Raw genomic sequence first — 23,855 nt, 5'->3', positions numbered from 1 at the left:
CTCTCGAGCAGTTTCAAATCTCTGCTTCAGAATGCATACACCAGTAATCAGAATTTCAGAAATGCGGCTTTTGGGAAAACCAGTTTTCAGAACACCAGGCCCTTCAGGGTCCAGATGAAAGGGGTCTCGGTAGGGAAAAGCCATGACCACTGCGTCTTACTGAGATTGTGGCCTGATGCCCAGGACCAGAGAAGCAAGACTCAGAGAAGTCAAAGCACCCGCCTGAGGTCTCACAGCTGGGGAGGAGCAGAGCTGAGGCCAGGGCTCTTTCTGCTTCACCGGCCTGCCTGGTCTGGCTGGATGGTAGAAGCCCAGACACCAGCCTGGGGGAGGGGGGGTCCCTGCGTGAGGTGGGGGGTGGGGGGAGCACCCAGGAACACAGGTACCTTCTCATAGTACTGCAGCTCATAATCCAGGATGACGCCGTTGGGCTGGTCGGGCTGGGACCACGACAGGGTGATGCTGTCCACGGTGCGGCTCACCTGGTGCATGATGGACACGGCTGAAGGCGCTGAAAGAGAGGTCAGAGGTCAGGGGTCGGGGCAGGCACGAGAAGGTGCAGCTTCTGACCCGACCTCAAAGATGCCCAGACAACAGACAGCTGTGGGACCAGAGAGGGGGAGGCATCTGGCCTAAGTCACACAGCCAATCCGCAGGCGATGACAGAGTAAGGGGCCACAGGCGCTGCTCTCAGGGGGCACCTTCAGGTTACGGACGCCAGCCACTCCAGCCACACCCGCAGAAGCTCAGCCACGTCAGGTCAAGACAGAGCCGCTGGGCCCGTTCTCTGATCTGGCCCCGGGTAGGTTGGACCTAATGTGATTCATTCTCTCTCAAAGCTTACAGTCTATGGAGTCCCTAGACATGGTTATGGGGCTCCAGAACAGGGAAGCAGAGAAGGTGGGAGATTCATTCGTTCCTTCAAGAAATTTACATTGAGTGCCTCCTAGGTGGAGGGATAAAGCAATGAATAAAACTGACCGCCAAAAATAAATATATAAAAATAAAATCATTCATGTCAATGTATGGCAAAAACCACCACAGTACTGTAAAGTGATTGGCCTTCAATTAAAATAAATAAATTAATTTTTAAAAAAAAGAAAAAGAAAAATTAAAATCAATCAATCAATTCATAGCTACTCTGGAAAAGTTTGGTGGCTCCTTAAAAAGTTAAACATAGAATTACCCTATGATCCAGCTATTCCACTGTTAATCACATACCCCAGAGAACTGAAAGCAGCTATTCAAGCAAATATTTGTATATGAATGTTTACAGCAGTACTATTCACAACAGCCAAAAGGTGTGCTGTGCTGAGTCTATCAACAGATGAATGTCTATCAACAGATGAATGAATAAACAAATTGTGGCATTCACATATAACAGAATATTACTTAGGCATAAAAGAGAATGAAGCACTGTCATACGCTATGATGAAGATAAACCTCAAATCTGTGCTAAGTTAAGGGAGGATGCCAACTGTATGGAATAGATAAGGTGACAGAGACAGTAAGTAGATTGTGGTTGCCAAGGGTAGGGTGAGGGGGCACGGAGAATGCTGGGTTTGGGGTCTTCTTCTGGGGTGATGAACATGTTTTGGCAGTAGGTAGAGGTGGTAAGCGCCCACATTGTGACCGCACTATGACATCACTGAACCGTGCATGTTAACATGTTAATTGCATGTTATGGGAACTTCACCCATCCCTCCCTGCAGTGCTGCTAGCACCCTCATGGAGGGTAGTTAGAAGAACGAGACAAGAAGTCACAGGAGGTTGTGTTTGGAGCTAGAAGGACCCTTAGAAATAATTTAGTCCCGTTCCCTCATTTTACAGATGTGAAAACTGAGGTCTGGAGAGGGTTGTAAGCTGCCCCGGGGTCATAGTGAAGTCAAGCTCGCAGCGCTTTCCTTCATTCCTTCTTTCACAGAGCACCCCCCCCCCCAACCCCTGTGTTAGTTGCCTTCTTCTTAAATGGAACGAACCTGCACAAAGCACCTACGTTGTGTTGGCCGTGGCCCCGGACCCTTCACGCATGTGTGTCCTGAGCTGACTGTTGACGAGGGGGCGGTATTAGCCCCACCAACAGGTTCAGCCCCCGAAGCTCAGAGCCGCACAAGGCTTCCTGAGATCACACAGCCCATCCGGGGGGAGCTGGGGTCTGAACCCAGGTCTGCTGCTCCCGGAGCAGGGTTCATCCAGGAGTCCTGGCCTGGTTCTTCCCTACGGCGTGGCTGGAGTGGGGAGCCCCCTCAGCTCTCTGGGCCTGAGGGTTTCATGGGCCCGGGAGGGGCTGAGGACTCACTGGGGTTGGGGGAGCACCTCCTGTAGTCTCTCCTGGCTCCTGGGCGGGTCCATGACAAGCGGATGCCCTGTCTCGACCATCTTGGCGATTCTCACAGGAGCCTGAGGCTGACTCTTCTCCTCCCACCCAAATCCCGCTTTGCAGGGGCTCTGGCCGCACGACAGGAGCGTAGGCCAGGGACGGGTAGGGGGTCCTGGAGGATGAGCACTTGGAGATCCAGCGCCCGTTTCCTGCTCTGTCTCCGCCCCTTCGTCCCCCTGGTGGAGGGAGCAGAAGACTCAGGGCCTGCTCTCTGGCCTGCTGCGAACTGACTGCCCTATGAGCTGCAGGCTATTAATATCCCCAGTTTATAGATGGAGAAACTGAGGCTTGGAGCTGCTAATTGATCTGCTCATGGCTCATGCAGCCAGGCAGTGGAGGGCTGACTCTTGAAACTGGCGGCTCAGGCTCTTCACCAGTGCCACTCTGGTTACCATGAGATCAGCCTGGTTCCAGCCAGGCTGGGGCAGCCTTGGGCAGGTGGCCCCCCTCTCTGGACCTGGTTTCTCCTCTGCGCCGTGGGCACAGCTGGAAGATCCCGGAGAGCTTGCAGCTCAAATGCTCCCTGCCTGTTCTTCCTGGTTGACCCTGGTCCTGGAGTTGCATCAGCCCAGGAGGGGCCAGCGTGGGCCTGAACAGGTCCAGGCTTCCTTCCAGCACCTCGAGGAGCTGCGAAAAATGGGCCCGAGACATCCTAGAAGGGGTGGCATCACCCACAACAAGGACTTGGACCCTGGACCAGGTGTCCCTGAAGTCCTCTGATCTTTCTGCATCCGCCCTACCCCCCACCCCCAAGGGAAGCAGTCTGTCCCTCAAGTCAGCTTCTTGTCCCACCAGGGGGCAGCAGGCTTCTTGGGAAGATTAGAGACCTGGCCCCTTGCAAGGAGATCCAACCAGTCCATCCTAAAGGAAATCAGTCCTGAATATTCATTGGAAGGACTGATGCTGAAGCTGAAACTCCAATACTTTGGCCACCTGATGCGAAGAACTGACTCATTGGAAAATACCCTGATACTGGAAAAGATTGAAGGCAGGAGGAGAAGGGGATGACAGAGGATGAGATGATTGGATGAACTCAATGGACATGAGTTTGAGCAAGCTCCGGGAGTTGTTAATGGACAGGGAGGCCTGGCGTGTTGCAGTCCATGGGGTCGCAAAGAGTCAGACATGACTGGGCGACTGTTGAACTCCCTACAGTTTCCTCTTTAGTGGATCAAGGAGACTTTGTCTTCCTTGTTCCTGCCTCACTAACCACTGTTTATTGAGCACCTGCTAAGCTGGGCACTGTGTTAAGCCTTTGACATTCATGAGCCCATTTAATCCTCACAGCTACCTGTGAAGCAGATCTCCTTCAGCCCATTTAGCAGATGGGGAAACTGAGAATCACAGTAAAGTGACTTGCCTGAAGCTACATAGACAGTAAGCACCAGGACAAAGCAACATACACTCATGCTCCATGAAGTCACTTGAGGGGTTTTCAGGGCTGTGTGCATGAGTATAATCATAACAAGGATAAAGCCGCTAACCTAACTCTTTCTGAGTACTTATTCTGTGCCATGCCCTATTCCAGGCACTCAACACCTATTAACACAGGTGTAGAGACTTCCCTCGGAGAAGGCAATGGCACCCACTCCAGTACTCTTGCCTGGAAAATCCCATAGATGGAGCAGCCTGGTAGGCTGTGGCCCATGGGGTTGCTAAGAGTCGGACACGACTGAGCGACTTCACTTTCACTTTTCACTTTCATGCATTGGAGAAAGAAATGGGAACCCACTCCAGTGTTCTTGCCTGGAGAATCCCAGGGACAGGGGAGCCTGGTAGGCTGCCGTCTATGGGGTCGCACAGAGTTGGACATGACTGAAGTGACTTAGCAGCAGCAGCAGCAGAGACTTCCCTGGTGGTCCAGTGGTCAAGACTCCGTGCTCCCAGTGTAGAGGGCATGGATTCAATCCCTGGTCGGGGAACTGAGATCCCACATGACAAAACAAACAACACCCCCACTCCCGCCACCAAAGAACCAGACACAAGTGTAACATAGCATTCTCACAACTGCCCTATGAGCTGGGGGCTATTAACATCCCCAGTTTACAGATGGAGAAACTGAGGCTTGGAGCTATTTGGTGACCAGCTCAAGGCTCATGCAGCCAAGCAGTGGAGGGCTAGCCCTTGGAACTAGCCCTCAGGCTCTTCAGCAGCGCCCCTCTGGTTACCATGAGATCCGCCTGATTCCAAGTAAATGCACACTGGAAATTAACAAGGAAATTGATAGACCCCTGAGGAGGGTGGGTGTGGCCAGAGCTCTCAGCCACTGGGTTTCCTCATCTGCAAAGTGAGCCTCATGGTTACCCGTGCCAGGGCTGTTTTGAGGACGGAGGAGTGAAAACACATCGGGCGCTTAGTGTGGTGTCTGGCACCTGGTCAGCGCCGTGAGTGTTTGGGGGTGTGTCCCTGTGCGCTGGCCACTGAGCAGCCGACCTGAGTTTTGTTTGAGCCTCTCAATAACAGTGTGGGGTGAGGGTTAATAGCTGCAATTTGCAGAAGAGGAAACTGAGAAGTGGGTTCGATCCCTGGGTTGGGAAGATCCCCTGGAGAAGGGAATAGCAACCCACTAGAGTATTCTTGCCTGGAGAATCCCATGGACAATGGGGGCTACATTGTCCAGGCTCCTGTCCAGGAGGAGCCTGGCCGGCTACAGTCCATGGGGTTGCAGAGTCACACACGCCTGAGCGTGTGCACACACACACACACACACACACACACGCAGGCTCAGAGAGGCATGATGACTTCAAGGCCACACAGCTAGTGAGGAGCTGAGCTGTGCCTGGAGACTTGTGCCCAAGACTGCCCTCTCATTTGCCCAGGCCAGAGTCTTTGGGGGCCTGCAGTTTCGGAGAGTCCAGATGCAGTGGGACAAGTAGTTTCGGGACAGGCATAGGGACGGGGCTGCTGAGGCAGGTGGGGGCCAGAACTCCAGACTTAGGCTTTATCCCCAAGGCCCTGGGCAGCCATAGGAGGTCTGCAGTAGGGGTGATAACACATACAAGGAGGAAGGCCCGCGGCTAACACCTGACACTTCCCTGTTCACTCCACGCCAGGCACTTCGGCAAATGCTTTACATCAATTAAATCATTTAACATTCACAGCAACCCAATGAGGCTGGTATTATGGTTATCCCCATTTCACAGATGAGGAAGTGGAAGCACTGAGGTATGAGGTAAACTGGCCCAAAGTTACCAAGCCCTGGAGCTGGGATGTGAACCCAGGCCCACGCACATCCATCTCCTGTCCTCTCTGCTGGCTGTGGCAGAGGCAGCCTGACCATGGAGGTCTGGAGGCCAGGGGGTCTCAGCGGGCCTCTGAGGACAGCATGGCCCACCGCCCACCCGGCCGTCCTGGCTCTGGGCGCTCAGCTGTTGGTGGAGGCAGGTCGCCCACGGTCAGGGGGGTCTGGGTTTGGTGGGCTTAGCTGGTAGGCTTGGGTTACAGGCAGTGAACCCGGGTTCTGATCCCATAAGCCCCGTCACCCTGGGTGTGGCAAGGAGGAGGCATTCGTCGGGAAGACGATCAAGGCGGGCCAGCGAGGGCTGGCCTTTCTCCTGGAATCCGGGGGGATTAACGGCGGAGAAAAGCGAACAGCTGGACGATCCCCCATCCCTCCTGGCTGCCCGCTGCCCACCCTGAGGTGTCAGGTTGCCCTGTGAGTTGCTCTTTAGGGAATTCTGGTATTTTCAATTACCAGCCGGGCGCACCGGCAGGGAGGTGGGGTCAGGGGCGCCCCGTGACCCCTGCAAGAAGATGGAGCCCCAGGGAGCAAGCACAAAAGAGGCTTGCGGGGGTCGAGAGGGGACGGGGGAGGCCGGCCAGGCAGGGCCTTGCTCAGTGGGAGCAGGTGGTCAGGGGCCCCGCTGCCCCCAGCAAGCCCTGGGGGGAAACTTCCAGTCTCTTCCTCAGCTGAAACCTGGAGAAGGAGCCTTTCCTTCTGTGAGCCTCTTTCTCCCCCAGGGCCTGAAGGAATAGGAGGAGGGGGTTTCTGGGGTCTTCTGGGACTAGGGTCCTTTGACAGGCAGGAAGTCAGGAGGCCTGTGGGTCTGGCTACTGCAGAGGGTGTGGGTTTGGGTCTCATTCAGTGCTGCGCTCTAAGGAAGGAGACCCCCACTCGGCATTTGCCCTTTCACCAGAAGATTCCATGAGCTTAGGGGGCGGGGGAAGAGTCGCTGCCACTGGGGGGGTCAGAGACGCCACCCCAAACCCCAGACTCTCAGACCCCACTCGCTGCCTCCCTGACATCTTCCCACGTCCTCCGTGGATTCCACCGGGAGTAAAACCCACGGGCTCCCAGGCGCCACCCACACTGGCTGCCTCTCTGTCCCTGATCACACTGAGGTCATTCTTGCCTCCGGGCCTTGGCCTCATGGTGTTTCTGCCCGGAAACCTCCTCCCCCAGCTCTTGCATGACCAGTGCCTCCTCGTCATTCAGGTCGCAGCTAAACCATCACCTTCTCAGAGAGGCCCTTCCTGACCACCAGCCCGGCCGCAGTCACTGACCAGGCCACACGCTCTTTTCTTTATAGCATGAACAGTCTTCTCTGCAGACGGGGGCCTTGTGGCTCTTGTTCAGTCTATCGCTAGTGCCTGGAACAGTATGTAGCTCAGAGCAGGCACTCGGTCGATTCTTGGTGGAGGAAGAAAGGAAAAGAGGAGGAAGGATGGGAGGCTGGCTCTGATTTTTTAGCCCTTCCAGCAGCGGCTGAGTCCACTGACCTTGGCGTTCGTAGCCTCAGGCAGCATACAGGAGAGGGCGATATGGCTTGTGTGATGTATGCATTGCTCAGTTGTGTCCGACTCTTTGAGACCCTGTGGACTGGATCCTGCCAGGCTCCTCTGTCCATAGGATTCTCCAGGCAAGAATACTGGAGCGGGTTGCCATGCCCTCCTCCAGGGGATCTTCCCAACCCAGGGATCGAATCTGCATCTCTTACATCTCCTGCATTGGCAGGTGGGTTCTTTACCACTAGCGCCGCCCAGGAAGCCTTTTTCACATAATAGCTATTGTGTTTTGGAACCAGTAATCTGAGGAACATATTTTGGAGGGGGAAAAAAGTTGGTCCAGGAGATACTATTATTCTTTCCCTTAAACCTGAGAAGAACTCCTGTCTGGGGCGGCAAGGGGCAGTTCACCTGCTTATTCACTCTTCCCTTGACTCACTGTCGATTTAGCTGTATCCACCTGGTGCCACACGACCAGACAGAGTCCATTTCACAGATGAGGAAAGAGAGACTCAGATCAATGTCTCCTGCCCAGGGTGCCTCAGCTCCCAAGCACTGGGGCTGGGATCAGGACCCAGGTCTGCCTGACTCGAAAACCCAGGTTGTTTTTCTCTCCTGGTTGCCTGGCCCTATCCACAAGTGTGATTTGAGCAGGCTGAGGTCTGGCTCTGGGCTTCATGTTGTGGAAACATCCAATGGTCCACCCCCTAGTGGGCTGCTCAAGCACCCTGATCTCATCTGAGGCCACCCAGTGGGAACCGGTCCCACCCCAGCATCTGGACTAGGAAGGGGGGAAGAGCCTGGACCTCGAATCAGGGGACCTAACTCAGCCTTCTGCGGGGACAGTGGCAAGGATGCTGGCAAGGTTAAATGAAGACTTACATCTAAAGTGTTTAGCACAGGACTTGGCCCAGAGTAAGGGATCGGGGGACATCAGCCATGTGTCACTCTCTGGGCCACTCAGACTCTCAAACAGCACTGTGAGTAGCTGAGTGCTTAGCAAAGGATCATGAATGGTGGTGGTGATGGCGGAAGAGGGGAGAAGGAGCAACATCCAGGGTTCAGGTCCCATCTCTCTTATGCTCACGTGACACTATTACTTCAGGCCAGTTACCCTTTTCTCTGAGCCCCGCTATCTCACCTGTAAAATGGGTTGTGGCAGACAGTATCCACTGCCTACCAAATATCCATTCTTCCTTTCTCAAATTAACAGAATCCTGGTTCTTCACTGAGCACATTCTTCCTTAATAAAAGATTACACTTTCTCAAGTTTTTCGGCAGCTAGGAGTGGCCATGTAACAACGTGCTTGCCAATGAATGACAAGCTAAAGTGTGGGACTTCTAGAGAGTCTCTTTAAAATGAAGGAGCCCTACCACCGTTGTCACTTTTCTTCTTCCATTTTGCTGCCTGGCATATGGATGTGATAGCTGGAGCTCTTGCAGCCATTTTGGGCTATAAGGACAAGAAACTGTGTGCTGAGGAGTCTGAATCTCTAATGATTCCATCCAGTTGCCCTAACTCCTGTTTTCTGACATCCTTTACACATAAGAAAAATAAATCTCCATTTGGTCTAAGTTACTATGTCGACTGGTTGTATTAATTGCCTCTCTATATCTACAACCTTTGTCCTAGAATTTGTGTAATCCCCCTCTGGCTATGGCTTTGGGCTTGGCTGTGTGACTTGCTCTGGCCAGTGGAATTTAAGTAAATATTATATAAGCAGAGGCTTGAAAAAGCCCTCCTAAGTATCTGATGGCCGTGAGAACAGACCCAGGCTGACCTGTTAGAGGCTGAGACACATGGAGCAGGCTTGTTGCCCCAGCAGTCCCTGCCAGGGCCATTCTTGACTAGCTCACAGCGCTCCACCCCAAACATGCAGTAGAGCCCTGACAAAATCCAAAGAACTGCTGAGCGACCCGGACTAGCTGGAGCACAAACATACGATTGCTCCCCGCCGAGACCCATCCAGCCAGGAGACTCACAAGCTAGATGAGTGCTTCTTGCTCTTACGGTTGATTGTTAAACAGCCTTACTGTGGCAGCAGCTCTCTGTTCTTTTTCTTGCTCTCATAGGCAGCCAAAGCAATCTTAGCTGAGAGTCTAGGCGGGCAAGGCCTCCCCCTGCAGAACGCTCGGGAGGATGAAAGAGGCTGATGCGTGCAGAGGGCTCGGCCCGGGGAGGGAAGCGCCCTCTCCCTCTCTTCCTTTCCCCAGGCACGGGCCTCGCTGGGGGTTCTCTTGTCCCGTCTCTTTCTGATCCTCTCCACCCCTAGAGAGAGAAGTAGGTGAGCACTTGCTCATGCCAGTTCTGGAGACCAGCCACTCTGTGCCCACTCCACAGGAGGGCGGAAGGATCAGAGGCGGACACGGCTGGTAGAAAGGGCTTCGGAAAGTTGAAAGTTTTTCCATGAGAAAGCTGCGTGGAGTGACGTTACGGACAGAGGCTGTGACAGCAGGCCAGGGGGTGGGAGGCCAGCTCTGCCAAGCACCTGCTGCATGGTCTGGGGCAGGCCATTAGGAAGCTGCTGGGGTCTCAGTTTTCCTCCCCATAAAAGGAGGTGTTTGCACTGGATGGATGCTGGTGTGTTTTTTAATTTGACCTCCGTTACCTCCCGGGTGTGATAGGCAGGATCACAGCTCCCAAAGATGTCCACGACCTAATCCCGGAATTGGTGAATCCGTTATCTTACACGGCAAAAGACACTTTGCAGATGTGATTAAGGTTATGGCCCTTGAGATGGGAGATTATCCTGGATCATCCAGGTGGACCCAGTCTAATCACTTGAGTCTTTAAAAGAGGAGGGAATCTTTCCCAGATGAGAGTCAGGCCAGAGAGTGAGAGTGTGAGGAAGCCTTGACGCCTGGTTGCTGTCTGAGATGCGGCGGGGCTGGGGTGGGGGGCGGGGTCTCTGTAAGGACCCGAACGCCCAGTTGCTGTCTGAGATGCGGTGGGGCTGGGGTGGGGCGGGGTCTCTGTAAGGACCAGAGAGAGTCCCCTGGGAGCTAGGGAACCTCCTAGATGACAGACAGCAAGGAAACGGAGATGTCTCTGCTACAAACACAGGGAGCTGAATTCTGCTAACACCCGAACGAGTGAGGCCACCAGCAAGCAACACAGCCCTGCCAACGCTTGAGTTTAGCCTAGACTTCTGACCCATGGAACTGTAAGACAAAAACTACATCTCTTTCTCCATTGCTAAGTTTGCGGCATCTTGTTGCAGCAGCAACAGGAACCTAACACACCTTCTGATTTCATTCGAAGCCCAGCTACCCCGTACTATGCCCAGGGCTTCTACCACATTATTACTAACCTGGCAATGATCTTGGAAAGCTGGGATGATGAAAACATGTCCATCTGGAAGGGGAAGACTCTGAGGCTCAAGGAAGTAAGGGTCCCTAGACAGCCTGATCCCATAGCTTGGAAAGGGGCGTGCTGCATGAGGGTAGAGTTTGTCAAGCCCAGCGTTGATGCCTCTTTCCCCCCCATGACTCCCTAGGACATGACGATGGGGGAATCCCTAACGGGTCATTCAGTACGGGTGGCCCCAAAGGCTGCACTGCCTCAGCCAAGCGGTGGTGTGGCAGGTCCAGGCTCACGGCTTGCCCCACCTCTGCAGAAGGCGTGGCTCCAGTTTCAGCACTGAGCCTTGAGTACGCAGTAATGTCATTATTCAGGCTCTGCCAGTGACTTGACGGTGGGCAAGTCATTTAACTCCTACCTTTCCTTACCTGTAAGATAAAAGAATAACAGGACCTACTGAGGTTGGGGAGATTTATCATCTAGGACTTCGTTATCTGGCAAATAATAAACACTTGCCAAATTGAGCTATTATTATGATTAGAGTGAATATAGGATGATTTGTGTGTGTTTAGACTTCCTCTGTTTTTTTTTTTTTTTTTTTTTTTGGCCATGGGATCTCAGTTCCTCGACCAGGGATCAAACCCACATCTCCTGCATTGAAAGTGTGGCGGCCCAACCACCGGGCCACCAGGAAAGTCCTGATCCCTGCTTTTTGAGTACTGACCATTTCAGGCAGCCTCTGAGGCACCTTGAGAGCCTGAGCTCACAGCACCCCACAGGAGAGTGTGGTGATACCCAGGAGGAAGATGTGATCAGATGCCGACTAAGTGACTTGTCTGGGCCTATGTGCCTGTGAGCAGCTAGGCTCAATTCAAAACCAGGTTTGTTTGCCTGATTCCAAAGCCCAGACCCTTCTCTCCACCCCTGGGACCAGACAGAGACGTGGCTCGTCAGGGCTTGCTTGGGGTGAGAGTGAGTCCGCTGCAGCCCTGGAGGGCCACCCAGAGTACTGAGGCAGGCTAGAAGGCCAGCCCCATGTGGCTGAGATGCTGCACGCACCTAGGTCTGTATGGCTGTCTCCGCCCTGTCATCTGGATCTCGGCTCCCGTGCCACCTCCTCAGAGAGGCTCTCCTCTGATCCTCTGACGCCCTCACCAAGGCTCCCCTTCCCTCTCCCCATTTGTCCCCGTGTTGTCTTGTATTTTTGTGTTGAGAACCATGGTCTCTGCACAGCCAGACTGAACCCTGCGTCCTCCTGTCCCAGCTGAGTGATCCCAGGCACGCGCCTCAGCCAATGCTGTTTCCTAAACCTTCAAGTGGGGACATGCAGCCAAGCCTGGTCTCCTGCCTCTGGGCACCCCCACTCCCCACCAAGAGGACTTGTGAACACAGGCAGAAAGGCGTTCTGGAATGGCTGAGTGTGGTTTGAAGTCAGCGTGATGGCTTTATGAAGTCAGAAGACAGCTCTGGCCCCCGTGAATGCCAAGGGAGTGCAAGCCAGCCCTGATCACTTGCCCCAAAGAAATACTTTTTCCTTTTAAGGCCATGAGCTAGCTATTTATATATTGAATTTTAGGGTCTGATTAAAACCGAGCACTGAATGCATTTGTCTGGAAATCCAGTCTCCGGCCTTATTTTCCAGCATCATTGGAATTCTCCACGCCTCTCCTCACTCCACGCTTTTCTAGACCCCTTGGCAGCTGCTCATGAAGCACACACTGCGGTGTGCCCCCATCTAGGCATCAGGAAAACCACAGTGAGGGGAAGAGACCCATAGTGTACTGCCAAGTACTGACGCTGGGGAGACAGACAGGAACGAAATGATCACAGACACGAGACTAAAAATCTCAGCCACAGGAAGCTGAGGGCTGTGGTGCTGGGGGCATGTGACCGAGTCAGATGGTCAATGAAGATAAGCTAAGGTCAAAAGGAAGGGGGAAAGGTGCAAAGCATCCCAAGCAGTGGGAACAGCATGTGCAAAGGTCCTGTGGCAGAGGAGCTTAGTGCCTCAGAGGAAGACAAAGGAGAATTCCCCTCCAGTTTGCCTCCTGTACTTTTTTCTCCCAGGATACCTTCTTCCCTGCCTGAATCCATCTCTGTCTGTTAGAAGCCTCTCCATTCTTCAAAGAAAGTAAAAGTGTTTGCAGCTCAGTCATGTCCAACTCTTTGTGACCCCATGGACTCTAGCCCGTCAGGCTCCTCTGTTCATGGATTCTCCAGGCAAGAATACTGGAGTGGGTTCCTACTCCAGGTGATCTTCCCAACACAAGGATTGCACCTGGACCTCCTATAAGGAGCTGCAGGCAGCTCCTTTACACATCTGAGCCACCAGGGAAGGTTCCCCCCCCATTCTTCAAAGATAAGCTCAAATGCCTCCACTTTCAGGAAGCCTTTCATGGCATGCCTTTCTCCCATTCCCTAGGAGGAAATGATTTCTTCCTCACCTCCCAGACCCCTCCTTGCATCCTCATTCATGCCTTATTGTACATAAACTACATCCAGGTCTCATCTTCCCAACCACAGCAGAAATCTTCAATGGCAGGATCCATGTCTTCTCCAGTGTAGACTTGGAGTCAGACGGTTCTGGGTTCAAACCCTAGTTGAGGCCACTTAGCAGTGGGACTTTGCATAAATGGCTCCACTTCTCTGGGCCTGTTTCCTCCTCTGGCAGAAGGGGAGGATGTGGTGAGGGTGTGTGTCGTTGCACAGCCCTCAGCTGGGCTCTGGATGCCTGAGAGACAGCGGGGCTTGTCCCAGGGCTTGGAACAAAGAGGATGGGGAAAGAGTGGTTATGGCCCAGAAAGCCCCAGGGCTTCAGGGGCTTCAGGGGCTTTGTTGTTGTTCAGTTGCTGTCATGTGCAACTCGGCGGCCCCATGGACTGCAGCACGCCAGGCTTCCCTGTCCTTCACTGTCTCCTGGAGTTCGCTCAAACTCATGTCCATTGGCTCGGTGATGCCATCCAACCATCTCATCCTCTGTCACCCTCCTCTCCTCCTGCCCTCAATCTTTCCCAGCATCAGGGTCTTTTCCAGTGAGTCTGCTCTTTGCATCAGGTGGCTGAAGGATTGGAGCTTCAGCTTCAGCATCAGTCCTCCCAAGGAATATTCAGGACTGATCTCCTTTAGGATGGACTGGTTGGATCTCCTTGAAGTCCAAGGGACTCTCAAGAGTCTTCTCCAGCACCACAGGTCAAAAGCATCAATTCTTTGGCACTCAGCCTTCTTGATGGTCCAGCTCTCACATCCACAAATGAATACTGGAAAAAACCATAGCTTTGACTATACAGACCTTTATCAGCAGGGGTTTGGATTCACTTAAATTTTACCCTCCCAAATCTAATGGTAAGAAACACTTGAGCTACTTGTGAAAAGTGCTGATTCCCAGGGCTTATTCCTGGGGTTCTGATCCAGCAGGTCTGGGGTGGGATCAGGGGACCTGCATTCTGGAAAAGCTTTCATAGATTAAAAAAAATTATTTATTTATTGGCGGCGCTGGCTCCGTTGCTGTGTGCGGGCTTTTTCCAGTTGAGTAGTGGGGCTGCCCTTCACTGCAGCGTAGGGGCTCCCCCTGCAGTGGCTCCTCTTGTCTTGGAGCACGGCCCCAGGGCACGCAGGTTCTGCAGTTGTGGCCCACAGGCTTAGCTGCTCCATGGCACATGGGATCTTAGTTCCCGGACCAGGGATGGAAACCGTGTCCCCTGAATTGGCAGGCAGATTCTTAACTCTTGGACCACCAGAGAAATCCCTCTCATGGACTTGTGATGCACAATTTGGTGGGGAAATTGAGGTCCAAAGGGAGGAAGTGATTTTCTTGAGTGGGATGGGTCAGATGGCAGATCTCAGCTCTACCTCTTGTAACAGGATCTCACACCCACACCTTTTCCAAGGAGCCCTGCAGGCTGCGTTCACTGTGGACCACCGTGCCACAGGCACTGGCATGCATTTATGTGGCCTGATATCACTCGGCCACTTGTATTCCTGCCATTACTTCACGAGAAACAGGCCCAGGGAGGTGCTAGTCCAAGGGGAATGGGGAGACACATGGAACTGACCCAGTTCAGCCACATTCTGGAGCTCTGCCCAGTTCGGAGGACTTGGTGCAGATTAGATAAACCCTAGCTGATGCACAGACTAGTGAGTGAGGAAATGAATGTTATTATGGTAAAATTCTGGGTTTGGGGGTGGTTTTGTTATACAGCATTATCGCAGCAATATCTGACCAATACAGTAAAGTCACAAAACAAAGGAATGACAAAACTGGGTTTCAAACTCAGGTCCCCCTGCGACTAACCCAGGGCTTGTTACTGACTGCTCCTGCCTTTCAATCCCGAGGGCTCCCCCAGCACCTTCCTCTTTGGGGCCCTCATTTCCACTCTGCCCCACCTCTATTCTCTGGGAACTTCCAGCTCCAGACAGGAGGGGCCCACTCCAGCCAGCAGCCCTTGCTTCTAGCAAGCTGAGCCTTGTTAAGTAGGCAGTTTGACTCTTGGGGATCCCGAATGGTCGCAGGGGATGCCTGCACACCTAGGGAAAGAACTCCATGGACTCTGGGGAATTTCTAGCTTCTCCCAGTTGAAAAGAGTTCCCTCGTCTCCACCCCGCACTGGGAGCCTGGGCTTCCCTACCTCAAGGGCTTTGTCAAGCTGGAGAGACTCAGAACCAAGGCTTCATAATCTGCCATGTATCTCTACCAACAGCTGCTGGCTTTGGAGGGGTTTCTCAGATTGCCTGCCTTGAGTCAGCTCCATCCGGACCTGCATCCGAGGCGGGCTTAAATGCACCCACGAGCCTATAAGGGCTGCAGCATTCGCTCATAAACGTGCCCTCTCGGCCCAGCAACACCATGAGCGCTCACAAACACGACCACGCTCCTTCCACGACACAAACACACGGATGGGCTGAGCCACCCTCAGGCATACAAACTCAAGCTCAGACGTAGCGGAAGTATGCACACTCACACATGGACACGCATCAGATCCCCCCAGTCCACGGTTCCTCGGAGGCACCCTACATGGTGCTGAGCACTGGAGTCTGTTAGACCTAGTCAATTTCTGCTTCACACCCTGCCTAGCTTTGTGACTCAAATTTTCTGAGCAACATCTGTGAAATGGGGACACAGATGCCTCCTACTCCTGGAGGCCGGGGGGTGGGTGGCAGTGAGGTCATATATAAAAACACCCCTCAACCAGGTGGAGCTGGCTGCCGCCTCTCCTTCCACGTGCATGTGCATGCCCTTTCTTCATCTCAAAATCCCATCTGTTTCCATCACGCCCTTCAAAACTCTGTGAGTCTTTCAAACGGCGGGTCAAATTCTGCCCCCTCCTGGAAGGCTTCCTGGACCTCCATCTCTGGATGCCCAGCCCACTCACTGTCTGTCCTGGAGCCTGGTCTCCCTTCACCCCACTTAGATGGGCCCCAGACCACACTCACAGCAGGGCCTTGCAAAGCCTGCTGAGTAAATTACTAAGGCGCACACTCAGAGGGCCAACCATAGTCTTCTGAAGGGACTGCAGGAACCATGAAATGCTGGAAAATCTTGCGTGTCCCTTGGATGGGAGACTGGGAATTGTCTCCCGGACCTGGCCATCTGGAGGTCCCAGGTGAGCCTGAGGACAACGGCCTTGGTGGAGAGGTGCAGCTGGAAGCTTGAGTGCCGTGGAGTGAAGGGGGATGAAGGGAGGTGAGGAGAGGTGACGGGACGCATCATTTGGCAACTATTTTTTGTTGTAAAGGAAACCAGGGCAGAAGATGGGGGTGGGCACATGGGGGTCACAGAGGGATTATTGAAGGTAAGCCTGGGGAGAAGAGTTTTGCTGGAGTTAGACTGGAGGGGGCTGAAGGTTCAGAAAAAGCACATGTGGAAATGGCTAGGTGGCCACTGAAGTCTGTCTCCTCACCCGCTGTTGCGATGGAGGTCTAAGTTAGGCTGGGAGAGATGATGTTTCCCAACCTCCTTTGCAGCTTGGGGAGGCGACGAGACCACGTCCCTTCCAGCGGACCATGCCCAAGAGTGGGAGGTGCCACTGCTGCCTACCTTGCTTAAAACACACTGCTGCCCCGGTCTTCTGTTTCTCCCGTTTGTACAGGCTAGAGAGCAGACAAACCCGCGACTCAGCTTCGAACAGGCCGACGAGGAGCATGGAGGCTCGTGAGACAAGAGAGAAGGAAGCCAGGTCCCTGAACCTGCAGGTGGATCAGAGCTGCCCCTGCTGACCTGGCCTGCTCACCCCTGGACTCTTACACGAGAGAGAAACATTCTTCTGTGTTCTTGAAGCCACTGAACACCGGGCCCTTTTGTTATAGCAGTTTTACGTTCATCTTCAAAAATACACGCTCAACAAATGCCAGCGATTATGATAAATGCCACTATAGCTGAGAGGTAACACTGACTCTCCCAGGTGGCCGGATCACATGAACAGCCTTGGAAAAGAGGAAAGCGCTCTGCAGAAGTGAGGGAGTCTTTAACGAGGGCTGGCAGGATACCTGTTTGGCACAGCATGGCACAGCGCCGCCCCGGGCAGCCTGCATCCGAAGCCGCTTACCTGCCTGGTTGGTGGTGATGTTCACGGAGGCGAACTGCGGTGAGAAGGGGCTCTGGTCAGTGACGCCGTTCACGGCCTGGATCTCGAAGGTGTACTGGGTGTGGGCCAGCAGGTCGCTGATGTAAATGCGAGGCTCGGTGAGGCCCAGCTGGCGGGGAGCGTACTGCACGTTGTCCCCGCAGCGGGTGCAGGCGCCCCGGCCCGAGCCGCAACTCTTGCAGATGATGTTGTAGACGAGGTCCTCGCGGCCTCCCGAGTCCCGGGGCGGGGTCCACTCGAGCATGAGTGAGGTCTCGTTGACACTGGAGATCACGGCCTGGGGCGCGGAGGGGATCGCTGGGGAGGGGGAGAGGTGTCTGTCAGTGAGGGTGGAGGTGCATTCCCCAAGAGACCGCTCTGTGCCCAATGCCCTGGCTCTGGCCTAGGCCTCCCCAAAGCCTTCCTCTAAACCCTTTCTCCTCTCCACCCAAGAGACATGCTTCTAGAATATAACTCTCCATCCTACTGTACCCACCTGCTCAAACCTTTCTCCCCGGACTCCACCCTCCTCGGTGTTCCTTACTAGGGACAGTCTTTTTGTGTTGGAATTATATCCACCCAATATCTATTTCCTGGAGAAGGAAATGGCAGCCCACTCCAATATTCTTGCCTGGAAAATCCCATGGACAGAGTAGCCTGGCAGGTTACAGTCCGTGGGGTCACAAAAGAGTCGGACAAGACTGAGTGACCAAACAACAAGCATCTATTTCCCCTGTTTTCCTTATGACAGGACCCAGTTTTATTCAAGGTGGCAATATGTCCAACTAAAGGCTATTTCCCAGCCTCCTGGGATTAAGTGCTGGCCACTGACATACAGAAGTTGACAGTTAGGACTTTTTCTTAAAAGGAGATAGCTATAGTAGGTCCCTTTATCCCTTTTCCTCTTTCCACAACTGAGAACGTGTGTGATGGCTGGAGCTTCAGCAGCCATGTTGGACCATGATGTGACCCAAAGGGTGGAAACCACATGCTATGGCTGGAAGAGCAGAAGAAAGTGCTGGGTCTCGGGGAACTTCATGGATTGACCACATTACCCAAGGGTTGCTTTTCTTTGGGTTTCCAAGAATAAATTCTTAGGGCTTAAGTTACAGGGGTCAGTTCTCTGCTACTGGCAGCTGATTGCCTTTCCTGTCTGATACAGGGTTGTGACATGGCCCTTGCAGTCACCCTGTTCTTGGAGAACCTTGGCCTGTGATTCAGGCAACTGCTGCCAGAAAAGAACACTGGGAAGCCTTTTCTACCACAGACACCACCTGTGTTGGTTCTTCTTCTGCCAAGCTTTCCATTCTCTGTCCCTTTGTGAGTCAAGACCTTGACTTCATCCTGCGTGTGACTTAGCAGAAGGGGGTAAGGAGCCAGATGCCAGCTCTGTGGTGTTTGCGGTTGGCAGCACAACCACCCCAGGATGGTCCTTTCTAGCCAGTTTTCCATTTCCCCTCCCACCAGGTACCTGGCTGCCCCTCACTTAGGAAAGGTTACTGGAGCCGGACAGCCACCCGCCCTCTGAGAGTTCCTGCAGGTGGACTCGGGACTCGGTCGGGCGTCCCCCTCCGGGGGCCCTGGACGTACTTGTGCAGGGCATGTCCACGGGGTCCAGGTCTGCTCTGTAGTAGCCGTTGCGGCAGACGCAGTTGGTGGCCCCTTCTGAAGTGGTCCGGCTGTTGATGGGGCAGTGGGTACAGGCCTCATCCCCTTGGTTGGCCTTGAAGGTTCCAGATGGGCAACCTGGAGAGAAGACAAGGAGAGTCACTGGGGAAACCAAATGAGAACTCAGGCCACAAGCCACGGAAGGACCATGCAACGTCCCAGAGGGGCCACACAGTGGCCTTCACTGATGGGGAACTTCTCCTCTGAAAGCTCTTGAGGGTCTCCAGGCCCCAACATGGCAGTCCCAGCTGTGCCCAGAAGGTTCCCCTGAAGCTGGAGTTCGTCTCTGAAGCTGTCTGTGAGTTCAGCTGGGGCCCCTAGCAACCATCCCTTCCTCTTGCTGGTGGGCTGTTCCACAGCTTCTAAGACCAATCTCAACTTAGTCTGAAGACTGTGACGAAGCCTAGGGCAGAGCCCATGGTCCAGGCTTGTTGACTAATGGCTGGCTGGGCTCTGATTCTTGTACCTAGATTCCTGGGTTCTAGGTGATTGCGAGGATAACATTGCAGGAGAAAAGTCCTAGCCCAGCACAGGGCTTGTAGAGAGGTGATATGGGAGAGCAGGAAAGAAGGCTGGCTTGGGAAGCAGACAGACCTGAGTCTGAGTTCCGGTTTGGCCCTTTTTCTAGCTGTGTGGCCCAGACAAATAGTTTATCCATTCTGAGACTTGTTTTCTTTTTTAGTAAAATCATGATGTGTGAGTGTATGTGTGCACGCTTAGTCATACCCAACTCTTTGTGACCCAGTGGGCTGTAGCCTGTCAGGCCCATGAGATTTTTCTAGCAAGAATACTGGAGTGGTTTGCCATTTCCTTTTCCAGGGGATCTTTCCAACCCAGGGATCGAAACCATGACTCCTGAATCTCCTGCAATGCACGTGGATTCTTTACCGCTGAGCCACTGGAAAAGCAAAATTCTTCCAAGTCCCATTTCTGAAGGCCATTGTGAACATTTGGCATAAATATGCGAGGCACATGGCCCGAGGCCTTGCACAGTATAGATGGCCAATGAATAGTAGCTGTTACAGCAGGTGTTTGATCTATTTAGTAAAGAGGACTTGCAGTACCAGGGACAGCCTGAGGAGGGCAGTGTTTGCACTTGGTGGGCATTCAACAAGCTGGGTTTTCCCCTGGGCTTTCGGCCTTCTTCCCTGCTCTGGGGGCATAATTTAGGATTTGGATTCAGGGCCTAACGCTCAGCGCTTAGATTCTTCAAGAGGTGTCCACTCCTGTGTGTTCCTATGTGCAAACCCAGCCCCTCACCCTCCTCCTGACCCTGGACTGGAAATCAGGAGGTTTGGGGTCTAGGTCCTGCCCATTTCTTGGCCTCAGTTTCTTCTGCATTCTGGGGTTCATAATCTCAGCTCTCCTATGGTGCCTCAGGTCAGGGGTCAACAAGGGGTAAGTGAGAGGTGGACCAGGAAGAACTTTGCAATGGGCAAGCTCTTCCTGGGGATGAACTGTGGATTGCATTCCATGCCCATGTTCTGTGTGACCTTTGGCAAGTAACTCTACGTCTCTGAGCATTAGTTTCCTCATATATTATAAATGGCTCACATAGATTTCCCTGAATCATTTTTCCAGTCCAGTCTAAGTCTTAGCAGCTTTCTTTCCTCCCAGACCCCTCAGAGACGCTGCTCTCCTTAGTCTTACATGGTTCCCTAAGCTCCATGCCGTGGGCTGGGACCCGTCTGCGGCCTGTTAGGAAGCGGGCTGCATGGCAGGAGGTGAGCAGTAGGTGAGGGAGCAAAGCTTTATCTGTATGTACAGCCGCTCCCCATGTGCTTACAAGGCACATGACTGTGGCCTTAAAAGTATGTTTGAGACAACTTTAAATCTCCACACATTCTGGATTCAAGTCAAGTTGGAACATCCTGAGATGGCCAAAAAAGCACTGAAAAGCCTGCTTCCATTTCCAACATCCTATCTACGTGAAGCAGGATTTTCTGCAATGACAGCAACCAAACAAGATGATGGAGCAGACTGGACACACTTTGGGTGTCACTGTCTCCCGTCACCCCAGATGCAACCATCTAGTTGCAGGAAAACAAGCTCAGGGCTCCCACTGATTCTGCATTATGGTGAGTTGTATAATTATTTCGGGGGCTTCCCTGGTGGTTCAGCAGTAAAGAATCTGCCTGCAATACAGGAGATGAGGGTTCAATCCCTGGGTTGGGAAGATCCCCTGGAGGAGGGCATGGCAATCCACTCCAGTACTCTTGCCTGGGAAATCCTGCAGACAGGGGAGCCTGGCTGGTTACAGTCCATGAGGTCAAAAAGAGTCGGACACAGACACACAATTATTTCATTATATATCAAAATGTAATTATGATAGAAATAGAGTGCACAATAAATGTAATTGAATCACCCCACAACCATCACCCCTTCTCTGGTCTGTAGAAAATCTGTCCTCCACAAAACTGGTCCCTGGTGCCAAAAACATTGGGGATCACCACCTTACATGACTTGAGTTCAGGGTGCTTTACTCCTGTCATAATTACTCACAAGGGGGCTCTCTTGGCCTTGTTCTTGGCTCCCAGGACTGAGCCATGTCTGATCCACGGCTCCGTTCCCTGTGCCTAGCACAGAGCCTGGCACTGAGCAGCTGCTCCACACATACTCCCCGAAGCCGCCTGCTGAAGCGGAAAGGGCCTGGGCTTTGGGGACCACACAGGCCGAAAGGCAGGGAGGAGCGGAGCTTACTGTGCAGGCTGCTGAGCGAACCCCGGCTCCGCCTGTGCCTGCCTTCTGGCCTGGAGCCAGATGCTTGTTTCCCCATCTGTAAAATGGGGCAATAGCGTCTACCTCCTGGAGTTGTTGTGAGGATTACCTGGGTCAATTCAGGCAAAACTGCCTAAACAATTCCTGGCATTAGTCAGCTGTTTCTGGTTCAAGCACCAACCTGCTGGGTGACCTCAGAGAGGTGGTTCAGCCTCTCTGAACTACAGTTTTCTCCTTGGTAAGAGAGTGTCTGCCTCTGAAAGTAGCCATGAAGGATTGCATGTGATGAACAGTGCCTGGCCCAGGGTCAGAGAGGGGTTGCAGTTCCAATCTCAGGGAAGTCTCCGTGATGAAGCAAAGGGCGTTTCCCCCAGGGGTGCTAAAACACAGCACCCTTGCTCCCCCTGGGGTCCTGCTTTGCCTGCCTCTGGCAGGGGAGCTTCCAGAAGGTGGCAACCCCCCTGATTCTGCAGCCCTGGCCGGTGCCACCCTGACCAGGCCCTGCCAGCATCTTGGAGAAGAACCAGGTTCAGCCCAGTTCTTAAGGAGATGCCGGACAAGGGAAAGACTGTACCTTGAAGCAACCTGCCAGGCCACAGCGACACCAGTGAGGAGGATGGCAGGAGGTGCCTCATCCGTCACGCAGAGGGGGAGACCAGGGCTCCGGAGCGTGAGTGTGAAATGCGCAGCATTTATTGAGTACTCATTAAGTGCTGGCCCTGTTCAAAGGACTTAACCCATAGGAACTGATCCAAACCCCACCCAGCCCTACATCAGAGGTAGTATTTTCCGATGAGGGAAAGAAAGCAGAGAGGTGAAGTGTTTTCCGAGGATGTGGGTTTACAGGGGCAGTGCCGGGTGGTCTGACTGCGGAGGTCACATCCCTAACCGCCACACTGTTCTGCACTGCGCCGATGAGCCATGCGTGCTGGGCAGGGACTGGCGGCTTCTGCTCAGGGCGCCCGTCCAGGGCTTGCTGCGCCTTGCTGCACTGGCCCTGGAGACCCTGCCCGCCCTCCCTCTTAGGCACCAGCCTTCCCCTGCTGGATGGATGAAGGGAGAGCCTTGCCATCTCGGCCTCTCGGCAATGTGCCGTCCAGACACACGGGCTGCAGCCCTGGATCTAGCTGCGTGGTTGACCTCTGAGCCTCAATGTGCTCTGCGGTGGAATGGGGCCACGGGGATCCCGTGAGGGCCACATGCTAGAGGCCAAAGACTTTGGTCCCAAGACTGAGATCCTCCTGGCTCCCTCCCAGGTGAGAGCCTGCCCAGCTTTAGCACGCCTCTCCCATCTGCTGGCGGTTCCGTGGGCCTGGCCGGTGGGTGGCTGCCCGCTCTCCGCTCCGCGCTGTGCCAGCCCCTCCATCTGGACCGCCTTCCCGGCTGGCCTCCCTGCATCGCCATGTCCCGGTCCCCCTCTCTGACGCCCCACTCTGCCTCCATCAGCAGGCTTCCTGCCTGGCCGCCCCTCAACCCTCCTGCGGGGCATTCTGTACTTTCTGTATTTTTGGGCTTCATAAAACCCGCCCGTTGGTCTTGGGAAATGGCGTTGCTCTCCACCTGGTCACCAGGAGCCCTGGGGGCCTCCTCCTCTCCCTCACCCACTGTGGCCAATGAACTACCAGGCCTTCCCTCCTCAGCAGGGCCTGTCCCTGGCTCTCCTCAGCCGCCCCCCGCTCCGCGGGCATCCGGAAAGCCCCTTCTGCCCACTGCTGAGCCTCTCACGGCCATCTGGCCTCCTGCAGCCCACCCTCCAGAGCCAGCTTTCCAAAGCGCCAACTTTTTTTGTGTCCTTTGAAAATCCACAATGGCATACAATGGAATATTATTCAGCCATAAAAAGGAACGAAGTATTGATACACGCTACAACATGGATGAACCTTGAAAGCATCGTGCTTGGTGAAAGAAGCTAGACACAAAGGCCACACGGTGCATGCTTCCATTTATATGAAAATGGGTAGACGGGGCGCATCTAGAGAGACAGAAAGTTGCTGAGGGGTTGCCAGGGGCTGGTGAGAGCGGCGAATGGAGAGTGACCGCTATGGGGCTTCTTTCTGAGGTGATGAACATGTTCTAAAGTCGACTGTGGTGAGGGTTACACAATTCTGTGAAAATACTAAAAAAAAAAAGTCACTAAATGTACAATTTAAAGAGGTGAATTTTATGGTAATGTGAATTGTATCAAAATAAAATTTCTATGTAAGAAAAATCCACGATCGCTCCCTAAACTCCTCAGGGTGCCCGGGACTCCAGAGCTGGCACCTGCCTGCTCTCAGCACCCAGCGCCCCAAGCCTGATGCTGCACTGCCAACCGCCTGTGGCACCTCCCTCCCCCAGCCTGCCCTCACGCCTGTGTCCCTCCTGCCCTCATTACCTGGAATGCCCTCCCTTTGTCATCAGGCACACTCTTACACCCCGTTAGGACAGCACAGGTATCCCCCTTCCGGGATGTCTTCCCCAAGTCCCCCCCCCCAAAAGCGTTGAGGGGCCTATTTGAACTACT

The 23,855-nt window shown here is 53.6% G+C and overlaps 1 protein-coding gene across 2 annotated transcripts in view; it reads right to left on the bottom strand.

Annotated features, from left to right (window-relative positions):
• EPHB2 (EPH receptor B2) overlaps positions 1-23,855 on the bottom strand; it is a 212,060-nt gene that overhangs the window by 35,862 nt on the left and 152,343 nt on the right. For both annotated transcript variants that reach the window (XM_070458892.1, XM_070458893.1), the window contains exons 4-6: positions 18,557-18,712; positions 16,949-17,284; positions 387-511 (exon numbers count right to left, since the gene is read on the bottom strand). In XM_070458892.1, the coding sequence (XP_070314993.1) occupies positions 387-511; positions 16,949-17,284; positions 18,557-18,712 (617 nt within the window). The remainder of the gene's footprint in view (positions 1-386; positions 512-16,948; positions 17,285-18,556; positions 18,713-23,855) is intronic.

This window comes from Odocoileus virginianus, chromosome 30, assembly GCF_023699985.2.
Source record: "Odocoileus virginianus isolate 20LAN1187 ecotype Illinois chromosome 30, Ovbor_1.2, whole genome shotgun sequence".
Taxonomy (NCBI): domain Eukaryota; kingdom Metazoa; phylum Chordata; class Mammalia; order Artiodactyla; family Cervidae; genus Odocoileus; species Odocoileus virginianus.
The sequence above is the reverse complement of the archived record's forward strand: the minus strand, read 5'-3'. Positions and strand labels throughout refer to the sequence as shown.